Raw genomic sequence first — 20276 nt, forward strand, 5'->3', positions numbered from 1 at the left:
CAGCGTATCTTTTCTGTAACTACCCTCCCCAATACCTCAGCATTGCCAACATCAAGACTTCATTCCCATGGAGGAGGAAGAAGGCTCCTATATCCAGGGAAACAAGTCTGAGTTGCCTGGACTTCAAAAGCAAAGAGCACCATTATCTGGACTACAATAAAGTTTGATTTTGTACCTGGGGGCCTTTCCTCCCAACTAACCTGTCCAATTTCCCAATCTCCTCCCTTAGGGCTTAATGTCTTCTAATCAATGAGGCAGCTACCCCTGCAGCTTTTGTACAACCCACCTTCAGAAGTTGCCAGGGAATCGGAGCAACTACAAGTCAGACCCTTTCCATTTGTCTGTGTCTTCCCTATAAGAATGGAGGCAGATTTATCCTCCTTATGTACATACTGGGATTATATACTAGACTTGGCAATATCTCCCTCTGGAGTCACCAAGCTAGACGTACTAGCAAGGGCGTTATTTAGCTTAAAGAGGAACTCTGTCATCCAGCTGGCGGCACCTCATCACAGGAAGAAGCAGGCAGAGCCTCTGAGGACCATCTGGAAGACTGCATCTCTTCCATCGCTAAGGAGAAAAGCTGGCAACCAGAGACAGAGGTCTTCCAGACTGGATGAAATACTCAATCTCTTACTTTAATCCTTACCTCATAATGAATATTGCTTTGTTATTATACTTCACATCAGGGGTTTTATTGTATAAAAACCCATTTTTTTGAAGGAGATTGCTGGAATGGTTACTATCATTTTCAATTCTCCTGAAGAAACAAAACAGATCTGAGGAGTCTGTTGGGAGACAATTCTCCATGGGTCTCTTGCATTCAGCATTGGTAAGCAGAGGAACTGACAGCTTTTGTTCCAAGACACCACAGCCTGGGAAGATGGAGATAGGGCCTCCCTCAGGGAAAGAGGATCAATTTGTTTGCTATCCAGGATATGTCTCCTCCAAGGCAAAGGCTGAGTGGCTTTGCTTGTAGCCCCTGATGAGGCTTGGGTTCCTCAGCTGTGTGGTCACGGCAGGGCTTTGCTCTGCAGCTCCCACCCTCAGGAGACTTGGGAGTGAGGGAAACACAGGGACACGATGCTCAGGCTGCCTGCTGTACCGTGAGTCATAAAGGCCTTTGTCTCTGACCCAGGAGTGCCCTGTGGCAGGCTAACGTGTTAGCTTGCAAGGAACGTAAAATATCAGATACTTGACGGTTTTTAACGAAGAGAAGGAATCTAGAAATCAGGCACTAAGTTTGGCAGGTCTTCTGTGCCCCTCCATCAGGGCCTATCACAAAAGGGTGAAACAAAACCACCTGTGATGCCCTCCATATTAAAATCATCCATTTTTTACATTCTCTTTTCTTCCTGAAGCTCCTTCTTGTTACAACTTGGTCTTGCAAATTACAATGATTGATTAGTCATCGTAGAACCATAATGAACAAGCATAATGGCCAAGTCGTATCAACATGAAGTTTTGGCCTGCTTTTTATGTATGTAATTATGGTCCTTTTTTAAGTCCTAGACTATACTAGGCACTTTCATAGCTCTGTGCTGTTGCTCCTGTTGTCCCCCTTAACTGGAATACTTTTCTTCTTTGTTTCTGCCTTTACAAATTCTACCCATCCTTAAATGGCCAGCTAAAATTTCATCTCTTCTTTGAAGACTTTCTTAGCATCCCCTTTTTCCCTCCATAAAAGCAGAATTATTCCTTCTCTGTGGACCCAGAATACTCTATCCCAGTCGGTAGCACTGCAGTTAACCCACAGTATCAGAGCTGACTGTAGTGCCAATCTCCCAGCCAGTCTGCATGCTTGCTGAGGCCCCAGAAGGTGTCATCTTGCTTTTGTAGCACCAGAACCTGTAGCGGGTACACAATAAATACTGGTTGAACTGTTCCAATCTAATTATATATATATATACTATTGATACTGCCAATCAGGAAAGAAGAAAGTTGAACTACAACTGAGTTATTCAAAACTCTATTATTCTGCCATGAAGAAGAAATAAGTAACTCCTGATTTTCTAACTCCCAGTTTTTTCAAAGACTGAAAACTCTTGAGTGTTTTTGAAAGCCACCAGTAGTTTGGGGCCAGTAAGTTGGGAAGAGTTCTAAACCAACTCAGGAGTTCTAAACCACTTACTGATACAATAAATATATAACATCCAAAGATGTTTCTCATTCTCCCTTGCTGTGGCCATTGCCTTTCTTTTTATTATGGATTAATTCAAGCTGCCAGCCATAATTTTAAAAAGCTGTCAGCTTTCAGAATCTAGAAATACAACCTCTCTCACTGTGAAGTACCTATTGTGAATAACCAGGTCCCATGAGCTTATTAAAATAGGTTCTTAACAGTACTAGTGAACTTGAAAGTCAAAGCACATCCCAAACCCAAGCTTACTCTATTAAACTAAGAATTGCTCACCTGTGTTTCCACCTGGGGGATCGAGAGCGTGACCGTGCCATCCTTTGACACTTGAGCCACTATCCACTTTTACACTGCAAAGAAACACAGTATTATCAAGTTTATAGAAAGAGCCTGCAATCTGCTCTAAAAGCAGTGAACACCACCTACAAAAAATTAAGTTCTCTGTGCCTTAGTTTCCTCATCTGTAAAATGGGGATGATAATAACAGAACCCACCTTACTGGAATGTTGTGAGGACAGAATGAATTAAATCCGAGGTCAGCAAACTTGTCCTATAGAGGGCCAGACGTAGTGGGCCAAAGAAGGTCTTTACCACATCGTCTTCTTCGTCTTCTTCTTCTTCTTTTTTTTTTTTTTAAAACAACTCTTTAAAAATACAAAACCATTCTTAGCTCAAGGGCCACACAAAAACAGGCCCCAAAAGCCAAATACACTGTAGTGTGATGATCCCTGAGTTGTCATGAAGAGAGCTCAGAATGGTGCCTGGCACACAGCAACTGCTAAGTAAGTGTTCCAAAAAGAGGAAATCCTTACCCAGAACTCCTGTATCTGAACCACAACTAACTTCCTGTCTTTCACCACGTACATAAATACTTCACATAATCACAGTCAAAATGTTTAGGGTTACTTGATGATACACCTTGCTTTTTAAATTGCTGGATAATAAGAATTAAAATACTTAATTATAGTACTAAATTGTTACCTAACTTCCACCAGATAAATAACCCAAAACTTGATTAAGCATAAGCATAAGTAAACATTAAGTTTGCTTTTGATTTTTTTGGTAAAACAAATAATATCAAATAAATACATTTTAAAAGTTACGTAAACTTGATTTTTAAAATATTAAGTCTTTAAAAGAAGCTGACAGCTTTAGGAACCAAATTTTTTAAACATGTGATTAGGGTATAATCTTTTATATTAGCTATTATTTATATTTTAGTAATCCTCTTTAGTTCCAATACTATAATTGAGTAGTTCCCAACTTACTGGCCCCAAACTACCGGTGGCTTTCAAAATTATTGCCATGGATCCATGAATTACACATGGAACCCCCATGTACAGACTATGGAATGAATAAGTATGTGTCTCATATATTGTAACCTCTATTTTGCAAATTTCTGAAGATAGCATGGTCATTGTTAAAATATAAATGGCTTCTTGTAACTATGTAGTTTTTCCACTGACTGATATAAAAAGCACAACTATTATTATGGGGACACTTGTTTTATTATTTTTTAATTATTTTTTTTTAAAGATTTATTTATTTATTCGACAGAGATAGAGACAGCCAGCGAGAGAGGGAACACAAGCAGGGGGAGTGGGAGAGGAAGAAGCAGGCTCATAGTCCAAGAGCCTGATGTGGGGCTCGATCCCACAACTCCGGGATCACGCCCTGAGCCGAAGGCAGACGCTTAACCGCTGTGCCACCCAGGCGCCCCGGGGACACTTGTTTTAAAAGGGAGTCCCCACAGTCAAACATCTGCAAACTACTGTTACAATGAATTTCAGAAGAAAGTAAAAGTATGTAAGGCTAAAGGACTGTAACCACATCACTCACCAGAAGGACACTGAATTCAATTCATTTATTTATACAGTGCCTCTTTCCAAAAAGAAATTGACGCTAGTAAGAACAATTAGTTCAGAGGTACTATGAAATTAAGACACTAACTAAAGGGGAAAATTCTCTCATTAAAACTATCAAAATGCATTCCTTCAACAAATATTACTGAGTGACTATTTGCCAGCCACTGTTCTAGGGATACAGCAATGACAGAAATAGAGAAAAATTCCTGTCTTCTGTTGTTAACATTTTACTGAGGTAGTTTATAACTTAACAGAAGCTTTGGGTATCAGTTCATACCTATGAAGCTGAACAAAAATTAAAATTCCAAGGTTGGTGAGGGGGGGTGACGCCAAATATTGTTGGTGATGATGAAAGAACATCATTTTTCTGAAGGATAATATATTTTTTTCATTTTATTAATTTTTTTATTTTTATTTTTTAAAAGTAAGCTATATGACCAACATGGGGCTTGAACTCATGACCCCAAGATCAGGAGTTGCATACTCTACTGACTGAGGCAGCCAGGTACCCCTCCATTTTACTTTTTTATTTTTATTTTTATTTTTTTTTGAAAAACAGATTTTTTGAGATATAATTTACATACCATACAATTCACTCATTTTAAGGGTACAATTCAATGTTTTTTAGTATATTCACAGAGACGTACAAACAACACCACAATCTAATTTTAGAACCTTTTTATCTCCTTTAAAAGAAACCCCTTTAGCAGTTGCTCCCCCTGCCTTGCCTCCTTTCATTAGCCCCTGACAACCACTAATCTATTTTCTCTTTCTATAGATTTGCCTATTCTGGAGCTCTCATATAAATGGACTCATAAAATATATATTTTGTGACTGGTTTCTTTCCCTTACTATAATGTTTTCAAGGGTCATCCCTGTTTTACCATGTATCAGTACTTCATTCTTTTTACAGCTGCATAACATTTCACTGTATGGATATACCACATTTTATTTATTTATTCCTCTCCCAGTGGACATTTGGGTTATTTCTATAGCTTTGGTTATTATGAATAATGCTGTTATGAACATTTGTGTATCCGTTTTTGTGTTGACATATGTTTCTACTTCTCTTGAGTATATACCTAGGAGTGGAATTGCTGGGTCATATGATAACTCTATGTTTAACTTTTATTATTATTTTTTTAAGTAGGCAACATACCCAGCATGGAGCCCAACGTGGGGCTTGAACTCATGACCCTGAGATCTAGACCTGAGCTGAGATCAAGAGTCAGATGCTTAACCGACTGGGCCACCCAGGCGCCCCTATGTTTAACTTTTAGAGACACTGCCAAAGTTTTCCAAAGCAGCTATGTCATTTTATATTCCCACCAGCAATGTATGAGGGTTCCTGTTTTTCTACATCCTCACATTGCTATTGTCTGTCTTTCTGATTATAGCCATTCTCATGGGGTGAAGTGGTATTTCATGGTTTTGATTTGCATTTCCCTAATAATGGGTAATCTTAAAATATGTAAGAAATTATGAAACTAATCATACCTCTTTTCTTTTAATCTAATAATTTCAGTTTAAACTTATAACTTTAAGATAATTTAAAAGGAAAAAATCAGCTATATATACTAAGATGTTTAATATTAGCTTTATTTATAACAGGAAAGGAAAAAAAAACACCCAAACTAGTTATAACCCTAGTGCCCAGGATAAAAGATTAAACAAATTAAATATATATATATATATATGGAATCGAGCCCCTCAGCAGGGAGTCTGCTTCTCCCTCTTCTTCTGCCTCTCCCCTGCTTGTGCTCTCTTCCTCTCTCTCTCTCTCAAATGAATAAATATTAAAAACAAACAAACAAACAAAAACATATATATCTAGGGGCGCCTGGGTGGCTCAGTCGGTTAAGCTTCTAACTTCAGCTCAGGTCATGATCCCAGGGTCCTGGCATGGAGCCCGGCGTCAGGCCCCTGATCAACGGGGAATCTGCTTCTCCTTCTCCCTCTGTTCCTCCCCCTGCTTGTACGTGCTTGCTCTCTCTCAAATAAATAAATAAAATCTTAAAAAAAAATATATATATATATATAGTCACTTCCTACCTTTTCCCCAGCCTTATGTATGTCTTTTCCTCCACATACCCAACTAGTCCACCACACCATACTAGCTTTTCCCTGATCAAGCCATGCTCGCCCTACCACACAGATGGCCTTCTCTCACTCTGCTAGACTAATCTCTATTCTTTCAGGACTGTTTGACCATTATCTCCCCCAGGGATTCTTTCCTGGACTATCTTATTTTCCCCGAGTTTCTTTCTTCTTGGGAATTCTGGGTTTATTCTGAGATTATTTGAATACATTGTAATTATTTGTTTCAATAACTCTATTTGTTTCAATAAGCAAAAGACTCCAAACAACTTATCAGAGAACACAAAACTTTAACGACCTATAGTCATAAGATGTGGAACAACAGGGACTTTCATACACTGCTAGGGAGTGTACAGAAGTATTAACCAGTTTGGAAGGAGTTGACAGTACCCATTTAAAGTTGAACATGCTCATATCCCATAGCCCTGCAATTGCACTCAGCAATAGACTTTAGAGTAGTGGCTCTCAAACTTCAGTGTGCAACAGAATCACTTGAAAGGCTTGTTAAAACGCAGATTGCTGGACCCTACCCCAAAGGTGGGACTTACTTGATCTATCAAGTTCCCAAGTGATATGGATGCTGCTGGTTCAAGGAATACAGAACTACTGGTTTAAAGGAAAAGATGGGGGTGACTTCGGAGGAAATAAGATTTACTAACTGTGTGATTTAAAAAAGTATTACTCAGAGGTGCCTGGGTGGCTCAGTCAGTTGGACGTCTGTCTTCAGCTCGGGTCATGATCCCAGGGTCCTGGGATCGAACCCCTTTTGGGGTCCATGCTCAGCAGGGGAATCTACTTTTCCCTCTCCCTCTGCCCCTCCCCCTGCTCGTGTGCGTGCGCTCTCTCTCAAATAAATAAATAAATAAAATCTTTTAAAAAAGTATTATTCAGGGGCGCCTGGGTGGCACAGCGGTTAAGCGTCTGCCTTCGGCTCAGGGCGTGATCCCAGCATTATGGGATCGAGCCCCACATCAGGCTCCTCTGCTATGAGCCTGCTTCTTCCTCTCCCACTCCCCCTGCTTGTGTTCCCTCTCTCGCTGGCTGTCTCTCTCTCTGTCGAATAAATAAATAAAATCTTAAAAAAAAGTATTACTCAGAATATATTCCTTCAATATATTAAAATTAGCTTTATTAAAATTCAAACTAGTCACTTGAAAATGGGTGAATTTTATTGCATATAAATTATACCTCAAAGCTGTAAAAAAGTTAACTATGGGGTGATGAAAACACTCTGAAATTAGATCAGATATTATGAAGATGGTTGTACAACTCTGCAAACATACTAAAAACCATGGAATTGCACACTTCAAACCTGTAAGTTACATCTCAATAAAACTTTTTTAAAAAGTTAACTTTGTTTGCAATTGCTTAATACACAAGCTAGTAATGAAAAGTACTGGCTCAGGGCTTAATGGATGAGAGAGAAAGAGAGTTCATTTAAAACCATAGAGTAAAAACCTAAGAGTGGTTTTTACATTTTTAAGGGTTGTTGTTATTGCTGTGGTTGGAGGTGGAGGAGGAGGAGGGAGGATGGGGAGGGGGATGAGAATATGTAACAGAAACTGTCCTTGGAGCACAAAGCCTAAAATATTTACTATCTGGTCCTTTACAGAAAAAGTTTGCCAATCTCTGATTTAAAGTAATTTATTTGTGACTACCAAAATTAATCAAAGGAACCAACTTCAGGACACAAAGAGAGAAAAGACTGAAACACCAGCAGGGTTTGTGACCAGGTAAGAAGATGTCAATAACAGTAGATAAACTGGTTTGCACTGCTACTTCAGAGTGAACTGTGCAGGGCCAGGGGTAGTGAATGAACCCACCTGCCCTTAAAAACAGAAAGATGGGACTAGACAGCAAGGACCTACACTCCCAGGAAGATGCTGAAGAGAATGCGGGTTCCAAAGGAGGCCATCTCTACCACGACAGCACTGGACACACTCCCTGACTCAAGTGAAAGACCCAGCTCCAGCAAGTCTCCTCTTCCTCCCACAACATTTCCCCTTCTTCCGTAGATCCTTCCCATCACCATAAAACCTTCCCCTTGTGAAGCTCCCAACTCTCCAGAACCACACCCTCCTGGGGCTACCACATTTTCTCTCCATTTATAACCCAATTCCTCAAAGGGCTGCCTGGATACCATAATCATTCTCTCTGATCCTTGCTTGGCCCCTCACCAGTCTGGCCTCCTAATCCACCACGGCACCATCTTGGGCTCTAGTCAAGATCACTAATCAAATCCATGTCACTAAATACAATGGTTATTTTTCCTCCTTATCTTGAACCTACAGTAGCACTTGCCGGTCAATCATACTTCCTTCCAAAAACATTTTCTTCACTTGAATTGCAGAATACTACACTTTCCTGGTTTTCCTCTTACCTCTAACAATTCCTTCTGTCTCCTTTGCTGGTTTCTCCTTATCTCCCCCTTCATCACTCTGACCCCAAAACAGTGAAGCCAGCTGTCCTCTAAATAGTGACTTCAGTCTTTGGACCTCTCCTTGTCTACACTCTTTCCCCAGTCTACACTCTCTTTTAGTCTCATGGCTTTAAATACTCTTTATAAAGTAACAACCCCCAAATTTATACCTCCAGCCCTCACCTATCCTCTGCACTGCAGTCTTACATATCCAACAAACTACTGGGTGCTACAAACATGTCCAAGAGCAAAATCCTGACCTCCCTCCAAAATCTGCTCCTCCCATGGTTTCTGTCCCACCTCAGTAAATGGCAGCTCTACCCTTTGATTTTACAATAAAAAGGAACATAAATGTCCAATTAGCTGAAAAGATACTCAATCATACCTAATCAGGAAGATAAAATTAAAACAGTAAGATACCATTTCATACTCACAAGGTTTGCAAAATTTTTAAAGTCTAATGATTTCCATGTGTTTACAAGAAAGTTAAAAAAGAGAATTTCTCAACTGAGGAAAATTCCTCCCCCCAAAAACAGGAAGCAGATGAAAACCCTAAGTCTATACTCCAAGCAGAATTAAATATATCCGAAAGCATTTAAGGATATATTTTTTAAAAACCTCACCTTGAACCAGAAACTTAAAAACTAAGAACAGAAATAAATTTAAAAAACGGAGTGAGATGACAGAAAAAAAAGTTAACTGAACTCAGAGGAAAAAATGGGAGAAAAAAGACTAAATTATCACAGAGGTGAAGATAAATTACAAGGTGTTCAAGGGAGAATAAGCTCAAATGAAAATTTACTAAGCAACATCGAAGAAAAGCAAGAAAACAACCAAAAAAAATGAAAATGACAGTAAGTGAGTGAGTGAGACAGAGATTAAGTCAGAGAGAAAGTAGTGGAACTAGAAGACAGGCAAAGAAGGAATAATATTTGTATTAGTGTAGTCTCTGAGAAGAAAAACCAAATAATGGAAATAAACTAACATTTAAACTAAAATTCAGGAAAACTTTCCAGGGGCGCCTAGGTGGTTCCGTCAGTTAAGCATCCGACTCTTGATATTGGCTCAGATCATAATCTCAGGGTTGTGAGACTGAGCCCCATGTCAGGTTCCATGCTGGGCATGGAGTCTGCTTAAGATTCTCTCTCCCTCTCCCTCTGCCCCCCCCCACTGCTCATGCTCTATGTCTCTCTCTCAGAAAGAAAGAAAGAGAGAGAGAGAGAGAACGCTTTTCAGAAATGGAAAAATACCTGAATCTGTACAATGAAGGGCTCACCAGATACCTGGGAAAATAAACCTAAAACTATAAACTCTGAAACATAGCCTAGTAGCAACTATTTGATTTCAAAGATAAAATCCTCGGGGCGCCTGGGTGGCACAGCAGTTGGGCGTCTGCCTTCGGCTCAGGGCGTGATCCCGGCGTTGTGGGATCGAGCCCCGCGTCAGGCTCTTCTGCTGTGAGCCTGCTTCTTCCTCTCCCACTTCCCCTGCTTGTGTTCCCTCTCTCACTGGCTGTCTCTATCTCTGTAGAATAAATGAATGAAATCTTTAAAAAAAAAAAAATTAAAAAAAAAAGATAAAATCCTCAGGGTGCCTGGGTGGCTCAGTCCATTAACCATCTGACTCTTGGTTTTGGCCCTGGTTATGATCTCAGGGTTGTGGGATCAAGCCCCACATAAGGCTATGTACTGGGTATAAGTCTGCTTGAGATTCTCTCTCCCTCTGCCCCCGCCCCCCCCCCCGCTCATGCTCTTGCACTCTCTCTCTCTGAAATAAATAAACAAACAAAATCTTTAAAAAAAGATAAAATCCTCAAGACCTCTAGGTAAAAAGAATAAATAACTTAAAAATCCAAAGGAAGTAGACTAGCATCATATATTGCAAAACTAACATACAAAGCAAGGCAACAACGGGTCAGCATTTAGTATAAAAAAATAAAATAAAATCAATGAAACTAAGTGCGAACCAAGGACTTTATATCAGCCAAGCTATACTTCAAATACCAAGGCTAAAGAAAAAACAGTTTTCAGCATACAAGAACATAGGGAATTTCTGTACTTAACTAGCCCTTTCTGAGAAATCTACCAGATAGAGGATGAGCTTCATCCAACCAAATTATGAGTGAGAAAATGTCAGTAAAGGACCAATGGTGAGCATTAAAATATGTAAATATACATATAAGACATTAAAAGAAAGAGGAGGATGAAGGTGAAAGACTAATGTAAAATTGTGGCACACTGTGACAAAACAGAAAAACTACAACTAAAAAATGGGAGAAGATGACACAGGAGAAGAAAATAATGGTAAACGTTCAATGTTGATGTTGTATAGGCAAAAGATGGGTTTAAGGCATACTGAGGGGGGAACCTGATAAATCAGATATTAAGAGGTTACACAAATCAACACACAGTGCTGAGACAACTGGATAGCCATAAGCAAAACAATAAAGTTCAACCCTACCTCACACTACATACAAAAATTAACTGAAAATGGATGAAAGACCTAAATGTGAGAGCCAAAGCTGTAAGAGGAAAACAGGAAGGTAAATAATCTTTGTGACCTTTGGTCAGATATTACATTAAAAACACAGGCAACAGGAGAAAAAATTAGATAAATGAGGCATCATCAAAATTTAAAACATTTACACTGTAAAGGATACTATCAAAAAAGCAAAAAGGAAACCCAAAGAATGGGAGAAAATGTTTTGCAAATCATATCTGATAAAGGATTGTATCTAGAACATACAAAAGAAAACCTCTTACAATTCAATAATAAAAGACAACCCAATTAAGAAATGGGCAAAGGAGATGAATCAACATTTCTCCAGAGAAGGTATACAGATGCCCAATAAGCACATAAAAAGATGCTCAACAACATTAATCATTAGGGAGATGCAAATCAAAATCATGAGATACCACTTCACACCAACTAGACGGCTATAGTAAGTGCTGAAATGATGGAGAGATAAGGGAAGCCTCATACATTGCTGGGGGTATGTAAAATGATGCTGCAGCTTGGGAAAACAGTCTGGCAGTTCCTTAAAAAATTAAACACAGAGGGGCTCTTGGGTGGCCCAGTTGGTTGAGCATCCAACTCTTGGTTTCAGCTCAGGTCATAATCTCAGGGTGGTGGGATAGATCCCTGTGTTGGGCTCCGCTCCTCAGCACGGAGTCAGCTTGTCCCTCTCCCTCTGCTCCTCCCCCCACTCGTGCTTTCTTGCGCTCTCCCTCCCTTTCTCTCAAATAAACAAACAAAATCTAAAAAAAATCTTTTAAAAAAATTAAACAGGGGCACCTAGGGGACACAGTCGGATGGGCGTCCAACTCTTGGTTTTGGCTCAGGTCGTGAGCTCAGAGTCGTGAGATCAAGCCCCGCGTAAGGCTCTGCGCTCAGTGCAGAGTCTGCTTGGGATTCTCTCTCCCTCTTCTTTGGCCCCTCCCACTCGTGCTCTCTCTCTCAAAACTAACTAAATAAATCTTTAAAAAAATTAAACAGAGTTACTATATGACCCAGCAATTCTACTCCTACATATATATCCAAGAGAAATAAAAATAGATGTCCACACAAAAACTTGTACACAAATATTCATAGCAGCATTAGTCATAATAGCTAAAAAGTAGAAATAATTCCACTGCCCATTTAGAAATAAGTGAATAAACAAAATTGGTATACCCATACAAATGAACATTATTTGACTATAAAAAGGAATGAAGTACTAACACATGGTCAAACAGGAATGAACCTTGAAATTGTTACGCTAAGGGAAGGAAGCCAGTTACAAAAGACCACATATTGTATGCTTCCATTTATATGAAAGGTCCAGAATAGGCAAATCCACAGAAACAGAAACAAAAAAGTAGACTGGCAGTTGCCTGGGTGGGGTGGTGGGATGGTGGGGCACTGGGAATAGACACAGGGATTCTTTGGGGGATGATGAATGTTTTAAAACTGTACTGTGGTGATGGCTGCACAACTCTGCATATACCAAAAAACACTGAATTGTACACTTTTCAACGGGTGAATTGTGTGGTATAATTATACCTCAGTAAAGATGTTACCAAAAAAGAAAAAAAATCAGCTGACAAAAATTTCATATTAAATAGGAACCCAGCATTTACAATGCAAAGAATTCCCCAGGAAAACCTTTGCAACAAAGAAGCCACAATCACACAGAACTGGACAGAGTCAGAGCCCACAGAACAAGAGGGTGACCAACAAATCAGAGGCAGCCAGACCTGAGGAGACCAGAACATGGATTAATGCTGTTGGCTACAGAGGCTAGGTGTCAATTTTTCAATAAGGAGGAGCTAGAAGTGGATAAAGAATCTCACTGCTGCCTCTCATTAACCTACTTTGATTTCATGAATACAATGTATTTTTTCCACACACACGAAAGGTTAAATAAACAACCAGGGGAGTAAGGACATTTATAAAGGTATAAGGACAAAGGTCAACCATAAGAACAAAAATACAAGCCTTCCTAAATACCACCCCCAATTTTTTAAATAAAAGAGCAAAAAAATACACCTCATAGCCAAAGAAACAGCAAATATAACAAAATATTTTGATAGAGTTGAGGCTAAATATATTAGTCCTAACAATAAATGTGAATGGGCTTAACTTGCCTATTAAAATGAAAAGTTTCAATCTGCCTTGCAAAACAAAACTCAAGGAGTTGTACAAGACACATTTAAAACAAAGTGATGTTGAAACATTAAAAATGAAAGGATGGCCAAAGTATACCAGGCAATTGGTAACAAAAGGAAAGCAGGATGGCATTTCTGGGGTCAGGCAAAGAATTCAAGTTCTAAAGCATTTATCATGACCAAAAAAACAAAAACAAAAACAGAAAAAGACACTTTATAGTGCTGAAAGCCACAATCCATGATTTAGACAGAACACATAAAAATACACATATTCACATGAATATAACACAGCAACCACATTTATGAAATGAAAACTACTTGAGATTCAAAGAGAAAGAGAAACACCTACTAACAGGAGACTTTATGCACTCTCAGTGGTATATTAGACAATTCAGTGGTCCAGAAATAAGAAGATAGAAGATCTAAACAGCATAATCAATAGAGTAAATCTTAACGATATTTATCAAACTCTATACTCTGATACTAGAGAATATACATTCTTATCTCATGCTCATGCTACATTCACCAAAAGTACTCATATATTACATCATAAAGAAAACATCAGTGACTCCCACGAAATAGAAGAATTACAAATATCCTCTGATTATAATGTAATAAAACTAGAATTTACTTATAAAAGAAAAGCAAAGCTCTTCCAGAAAAGAAATTTAAAAACCTCCTATTAAATAACTGAAATTATCGATTTTTTAAAATTTTTTAAAAAGATTTTATTTATTTATTCGACAGAGATAGAGACAGCCAGCGAGAGAGGGAACATAAGCAGGGGGAGTGGGAGAGGAAGAAGCAGGCTCATAGTGGAAGAGCCTGATGTGGGGCTCGATCCCACAATGCCAGGATCACGCCCTGAGCCGAAGGCAGACGCTCAACCGCTGTGCCACCCAGGCGCCCCTGAAATTATTGATTTTTAAAGAAATAATTGCAATGACAGCACCACGTATCACATTCTACGGGATACATTTAAAGCAGTGATCAAAGGAAAATTTGTTGCTCTAAACATATTTATCAATAAAAATGAAGTAATACAAATAAATTCATTTCCAAGAAAAAAAACCTAAAAAAAATAACAAGGTAAACTAAAAGAAAGCACAAGAAAGGAAATGATAAAGATAAAAACAGGGACACCTGGGTGGCTCAGCCAATTAAGCGTCTGTCCTCAGCTCGGGTCATGATCCCCGGGTCCTAGGATCCAACCCCACCTCGGGCTCCCTGCTCAGCGGGGAGCCTGCTTCTCCCTCTGCCTGCTGCTCCCTCTGCTTGTGTGCTCGCTCGCTCTCTCACTCTCTGACAAATAAATAAATAAATAATCTTTTTTAAAAAAAAGATAAAAACGGGGGAAGAAATGAGACAGAGAGTAGAAAACTAGATCTGAGTAATAATATAAAATTCTGTAGTTTTTGAAAAAAATTAAAATAGATAAATCACTATATAATGTGATTAAGAAAAAAGGGGGAACACAAATATACAAAAATAAGACAGAGTGAGGGAGAAAGCAACCATTGAAATAGAAAATTCTTTAAATCATGAGAGATTACTGTGTAGCTGTCCACCTAATAAATTTGAAAAGTCTCACAAAAGAGATAATTTGCTAGAAAAATACAAACTACCAAAATTGACCCCATTAGAGTTAGACAGCTTAAACAGCTAAACAAAATAAGCCAATCAGAGAAAGACAAATACCGTATGATTTCACTCATATGTTGAACTTAGGAAACAAAACAGATGAATCTATGGGAAGGAGAAAAAAAGGAGAGAGAGAGAGAGAGGGAAGGAAACCATAAGAGACTCTTAACAATAGAGAACAAACTGAGGGTTGATGGAGGGAGGTGGGTGGGGGATGGGCTAGATGTGTGATGGGTATTGAGGGTACTTGTTGTGATGAGCACTGAGTGTTATATGTAAGCGATAAATCACCAAATTCTATTCCCGAACCCCCCCCCCAAAAATGAATAAACCCTAGTTTTTTACAGCTAAAAAAAAAAAAGCTTAAATAGACTGATTTTCATAGAAGAAATAAAGTTATTAAGGAAATATCCCTGAAAAAGCATCAGGACCAGACAGTTTCACAGGAGAATTCTACCAATCCTTCAAATACCAGACAGCCTCAATGCTCTATAAATCATTCCAGACCTCATGTACCATGAGAAGGATCAAGCCTATAGGAACATCAACCTTTCAAGGAAGATGAACCAGCCAAGGAGACAGACAAAGAACATCCTCTAAGGAAGGAGGGAACCCTAGAGCACAGAATCTCATAAATTAAAGAATATTTCAAGAAAGGAGACTTTCATGACAAAAGCTGCATAGAGGTCCAATAAAAGGAATAAAAAATGTGAACACATGGCTTTAGGACTAAGTGGAAGGTAAGGAGATTTAAGAAAGCTAATTATTAATGACTCCTTCTAGGGGCACCTGACTGGCTCAGTCGGTGTATCAAGCAACTCTTGATTTCAGGGTTGCCAAGTGCCATGTTGGGTGCAGAGATTATTTAAAAATAAAATCTTAACTATGGACTCTGAGAAACAAACTGAGGGCTTCAGAGGGGAGGGGGGTGGGGGAATGGGATAGGCTGGTGATGGGTAGTAAGGCGGGCACGTATTGCATGGTGCACTGGGTGTTATACGCAACTAATGAATCATGGAAACTTTACATCAGAAACCAGGGATGTACTGTATGGTGACTAACATAATATAATAAAAAAATATTATTATAAAAAAAAAGAAAGAGGGGGAGCACAACTAGGGGAGCAGCAGAGGAAGAGGGAAAAGCAGACTCCCTGCTCAGCAAGGAGCCCGAAGCAGGGCTCCATCCCAGGACCCTGGGATCATGACCTGAGCTAAAAGAAGACACCCAGCCGACTGAGCCACCCAGGGGCCCCAAAAAGCCAGTTTCTTAAAGAGGTTTCCCTATTACCTAAGTCTTCCTGACCTACCTCTATTATATCTTTCTATATTTGAGGTTATTTGTTTAATGTCTCTCTTAAATATCAGGAGATGAACTCCTCCGCTAGGGTAAGGGCTACATTTATTTATCACTAAATCCCTAGTATCTACATGATATGACATAATAAGAGCTCAATAAAAGAATAAATAAAAAAAATAAAATCTTAAAAAAACAAAACACAGGAAAACCCAACTCCTTCTAACAGGCTGACTGGAAAAGGAGGAAGAAACTGGGTTGTGGCTGGGTGACAGGGGTCTAGAGAGTAGGTTTACTGTTGATAAGGAGGGACTATGTGCCTGGCACTGGGGATATAACATAGAATGACAGTCATAGTAGAGATGAACCTGAGTCCAATTAATTCAGTGTTTCCTTTTATTCCTTAATAAAACTCCAAATACTGTAGTGAATTTCTCTCACTATCCTACATTTACATATTACCTTCTTCAACAGTCCATACTAAATTTTTATCAGCAGTCATAGTTTACGTTAATTTGGCAAACATTACTAAGTGCCAGTGACTAGTAGTGGGGAGGCACACAAAGTTGCAAGAGACCTAGTTTCTTTCCTCAAGATGCTAAGGTTTCAGTGGATAAGAAGGACCACGGGAGTGTTAGTACTTCCTGGTTCAATAAGTGTCTTGCAAATATCTCATTTAATCCTCACAACAAACTCCGAGGGAGCTGGAATTAACCTCCATTTCACAGGTGAAAAAAAACAAGCCTCAAAAAAGCTAACCAATCTGCCCCAGGTGAAGGACCTGAAACCAGAATACAGATTCTCAGACTCAAATACTAACACTTCCCCAGCTCGCAATTCCTACCTTTAGAAAGATGACCCTGAAGAGACTGCTTGGTCATTTGCGCAGATGCTCGGTCAGCAGAATTGGACTTTAGGACACTTGAGAATAGTTAACATCCTGCATCACATCTAAAATTGCCGTCTAAATTTGGAAAGCAGCTTTTCTGCCCTCTAGCTGCCTGAACGTTCTGTAGCTGTAGGGCACAAAGACGCTGTTTTATTTACCATGATCTCAAGGATTGTGTTTTATTTAGCTTTATATTTGTCCCCCTCAGCTTTATATATAGTGCCTTTAAATATGTGCTCCTTCAGTATGTGTGCAGATTCATTTATTCACCTAATTTCATAACTCTGATAGCATTGTGAATATAATCTAGGACAGAAGTAAAAAAACTTCAGATTTAAGAAGTGAAAGAGCATGAGGCAAAGGGTATCAGAGAATGGCTTTTCTGAATTCAGAATTTTACTTAAAAAAATCAAGATGCTTTTGTGTTCTGAAATTTTTACAATATGGCGATAATTGTTAATAAGACAAAGTATGTTTAAATGTACCTTTCATAAATGTCCCATTTGACCCTTAAATAACCACCCTATAAGAAAGATAAGGCAAAGGCACTATAATATCTAGTTTAGAGTTGAGGAAATCACCTCTTAGAAAAAGTAAGTGATTTGTTCAAGGAATCAGAGACACTGGAATTCAAGGAAGTCCTGAGTTCAAATCTCTTGTTCACTCTACGATGCCTTTGACTCAAATGGATAACACTTCCTTACTAAACTGGTAAAAGAGGAATAGAAGATGAGAAACTGAATAGCTATCAAAAAAATTTTTAAAAAGTGATAGTTGGAGAATGATAATGGTACTTCATTGGAGAGAAGAACAGAAATGGCCCAAAAGTGATCCTGTAGAAATCCTTTAAATGTTGCCTTTTCCTAGGGTGTAGAAAAAGACACTCACAGATTGTTGGTGGGAGTGCAAAATAGCACATCCTTTCCAGAGGGAAACTGAGCAATTTACATTTTAAAAAAACAAACCCAACAATTCTATCATCTAGGAATGTACACTAAGAAGTAATGATGGATGTGCAGATTTTACATTTCTTCAACAATGTATTTAAGTAGTGAAAAATGGAATAACCAACTAAATCAATTATTAGAGCCATGTAATGGCATGCTATGAAGTAAAAAAAAAGGTTACAAAAGAGAAGCCACTTTAGAAAAATCCATACATTCATCTCTGCACAGAAAGAGAATGGACATGTATACCCAGTAACCATATTCACAATGGTTACTTTGGTGAAACAGTGTATCTTCTTCATCATGGTTTTGCATATTTTAGAAATTTTGTAAATAAATGTGCTACGAAATGTTTCTATATATAATTATTTCTTTTTTTTTAAAGATTTTATTTATTTATTCGACAGAGATAGAGACAGCCAGCGAGAGAGGGAACATAAGCAGGGGGAGTGGGAGAGGAAGAAGCAGGCTCATAGTGGAGGAGCCTGATGTGGGGCTCGATTCCATAACGCCGAAGGCAGACGCTTAACCGCTGTGCCACCCAGGCGCCCCAATATATATAATTATTTCTAATAAGACCTTTAAGGGGGGAGCTGTGAAACAACATCAGGGGCTTTCAAAAGAACGTTTTAGTAGCCATTTTAAAAGTACCGTTGAGAAATAACATTTCATAAACACTAGTATAACAATTAAAACACCATTGAAAAATAAAGCACTCGTTATGAATCCCCACCAAAATCTTTCCTTTCCAAATCCCAGTCTCATTCATCCCAGTTCTCATTCAGAAAAATGCTAAAAAGGTTGCTGGGCCAGAAGTCAGACAGACCTTCCTGATTTCTACCTGTAGTTTTTACTTTGTTCCAGAAAAGAAAAGCAATCACATAGGAGGCAGCTCAAAAAGCACTTTGGCAGGAAAATATTTGGGAGAAGAAGTTTCTTTCCCATTTCTTTTCCTCCTGACTTACCGACAGGACAATCCTGACAGTGAACGGCCCAGTTCCCTAATAACCTTAGAAAAGCACAAGGAGATGCGCCAATTTTCAAGATACGTTTCGAAAAACAAGTTTTACTTTGCAATGCAGGATAAAGAGCATCCTTCACGACTCATTCTGGACGTTATCAGAAGATGCCGAGAGCCTTGGGAGGACAAAGCAGGGTCTCCTCGGCTCGGGTCCCGCAGGCTACGCGTCCGGGTTCGCCTCAGGGACAAGGGCACGGTCCCTGAACACCACCCCTTGGTCCCCATGACAGTCGCTTCGAACCGCCGGGGCCGCAGCCTGCCGGACGACGGAAAAGGATCAGAGCCACGGCAGCAGGTGCCCCGGTCGCCGCGCCTGAGAAGGCACCAGCCCAGTGGCCTGAGGCAGTGGGAGGGGAGTGGTCCCCTGGGAGTCCGAGACCAGAAGGCGCGCCCCACCCGCCGCCCCAAGACCGCCCCTCCCGGGCGACGGACACGCCCTCCCTGCGGGCCGGGGCCTCCGCGCCCCGCCCGCCCCCCGGGGACACTCACCCGGCCGGGAAGTGCGTGCAGCCGCCAGCCCAGCCGCCAGCCCCTCGGGCCTCGCCCCTCGCACAGCCGCCGCCTCCCACAGCAGAGGTACCACAGCTACCACCGTGGGGCCAAGGACCCGGAACCACTTCCTTCCGGAACCGCCTCGCCCCGCCCCCACTCTGGCCCCGCCCACTGTTCGCGGCCTTGCGCTGGCCCGCTCTCCCACCGACCCCTGCTTTCAACTCCTTCGCAGCGATGCTGCCCCGCCTGGGCTGCTCCGGCCACAGCGCCTGCGCCCTCTGCTGGCCATTCCCACCTCTGCCGCTCTGTCCAGGACGCATGCGCCATGTGCTGCCAGTCCGCCGGGAAAGAAGCAATGCACGAGGCGTTCTAGGTCCTGCGATCCTGGGATCCTAGGAGTTGGAACTCATCCCTCACTCAGGTGCAGGAGCTTGGTCCCATGGGCCTTCCAGCCTTATACACAGGAGGCAAAGGTGGCGGAGCAGATGAGCCTCGGCTTTCCAGCTCCTGGCTTGGCCCTCGAGGCCCTTCCAGAACCAGCCCACCTGAACCTGCACTTCTGTAGCCGCTCCCTGCCTACTCAATCTCTGTCCATCCCCATGGCCTCACATTAAGTTTCTACCCAGAAAACGGAACCTCTGCTCTGGACCTCCCAAGTAGGTTAACGGTACCAACATCTCCCCACCATCCAGTTCAAAATACTGACTCACTTTTGTCTGCTCTCTTGATTTCTCTCCTTCCTCACTCCACCCACCAGCCCCAAAGGTAGTATGTCCTCACTCTTAGAGCTTTCTCACTTGATACTTTGATATAGTATTTACTCCTT

The 20276-nt window shown here is 40.4% G+C and overlaps 1 protein-coding gene across 15 annotated transcripts in view; it reads right to left on the reverse strand.

Annotated features, from left to right (window-relative positions):
* BCLAF3 (BCLAF1 and THRAP3 family member 3) overlaps positions 1-19602 on the reverse strand; it is a 56292-nt gene extending 36690 nt beyond the window's left edge. For 8 of the 15 annotated variants that reach the window (XR_004622322.1, XR_004622324.1, XR_004622323.1 and 5 more), the window contains exons 1-4: positions 19448-19587; positions 2632-2781; positions 2414-2487; positions 650-1848 (exon numbers count right to left, since the gene is read on the reverse strand). Coding sequence is in view for 11 of the 15 variants with exons in the window: in XM_034648976.1 (XP_034504867.1) it covers positions 650-810 (161 nt within the window). In the remaining 4 variants the exon portion in view is untranslated. Of the gene's footprint in view, positions 1-649; positions 1849-2413; positions 2488-2631; positions 2782-18902; positions 19215-19447 lie in introns of all 15 variants that reach the window. The other 7 variants (XM_034648974.1, XM_034648973.1, XM_034648981.1 and 4 more) reach the window with 7 other exon arrangements.
* Between the last annotated feature and the right edge of the window lie 674 nt (positions 19603-20276).

This window comes from Ailuropoda melanoleuca, chromosome X (assembly GCF_002007445.2).
Source record: "Ailuropoda melanoleuca isolate Jingjing chromosome X, ASM200744v2, whole genome shotgun sequence".
NCBI lineage: Eukaryota > Metazoa > Chordata > Mammalia > Carnivora > Ursidae > Ailuropoda > Ailuropoda melanoleuca.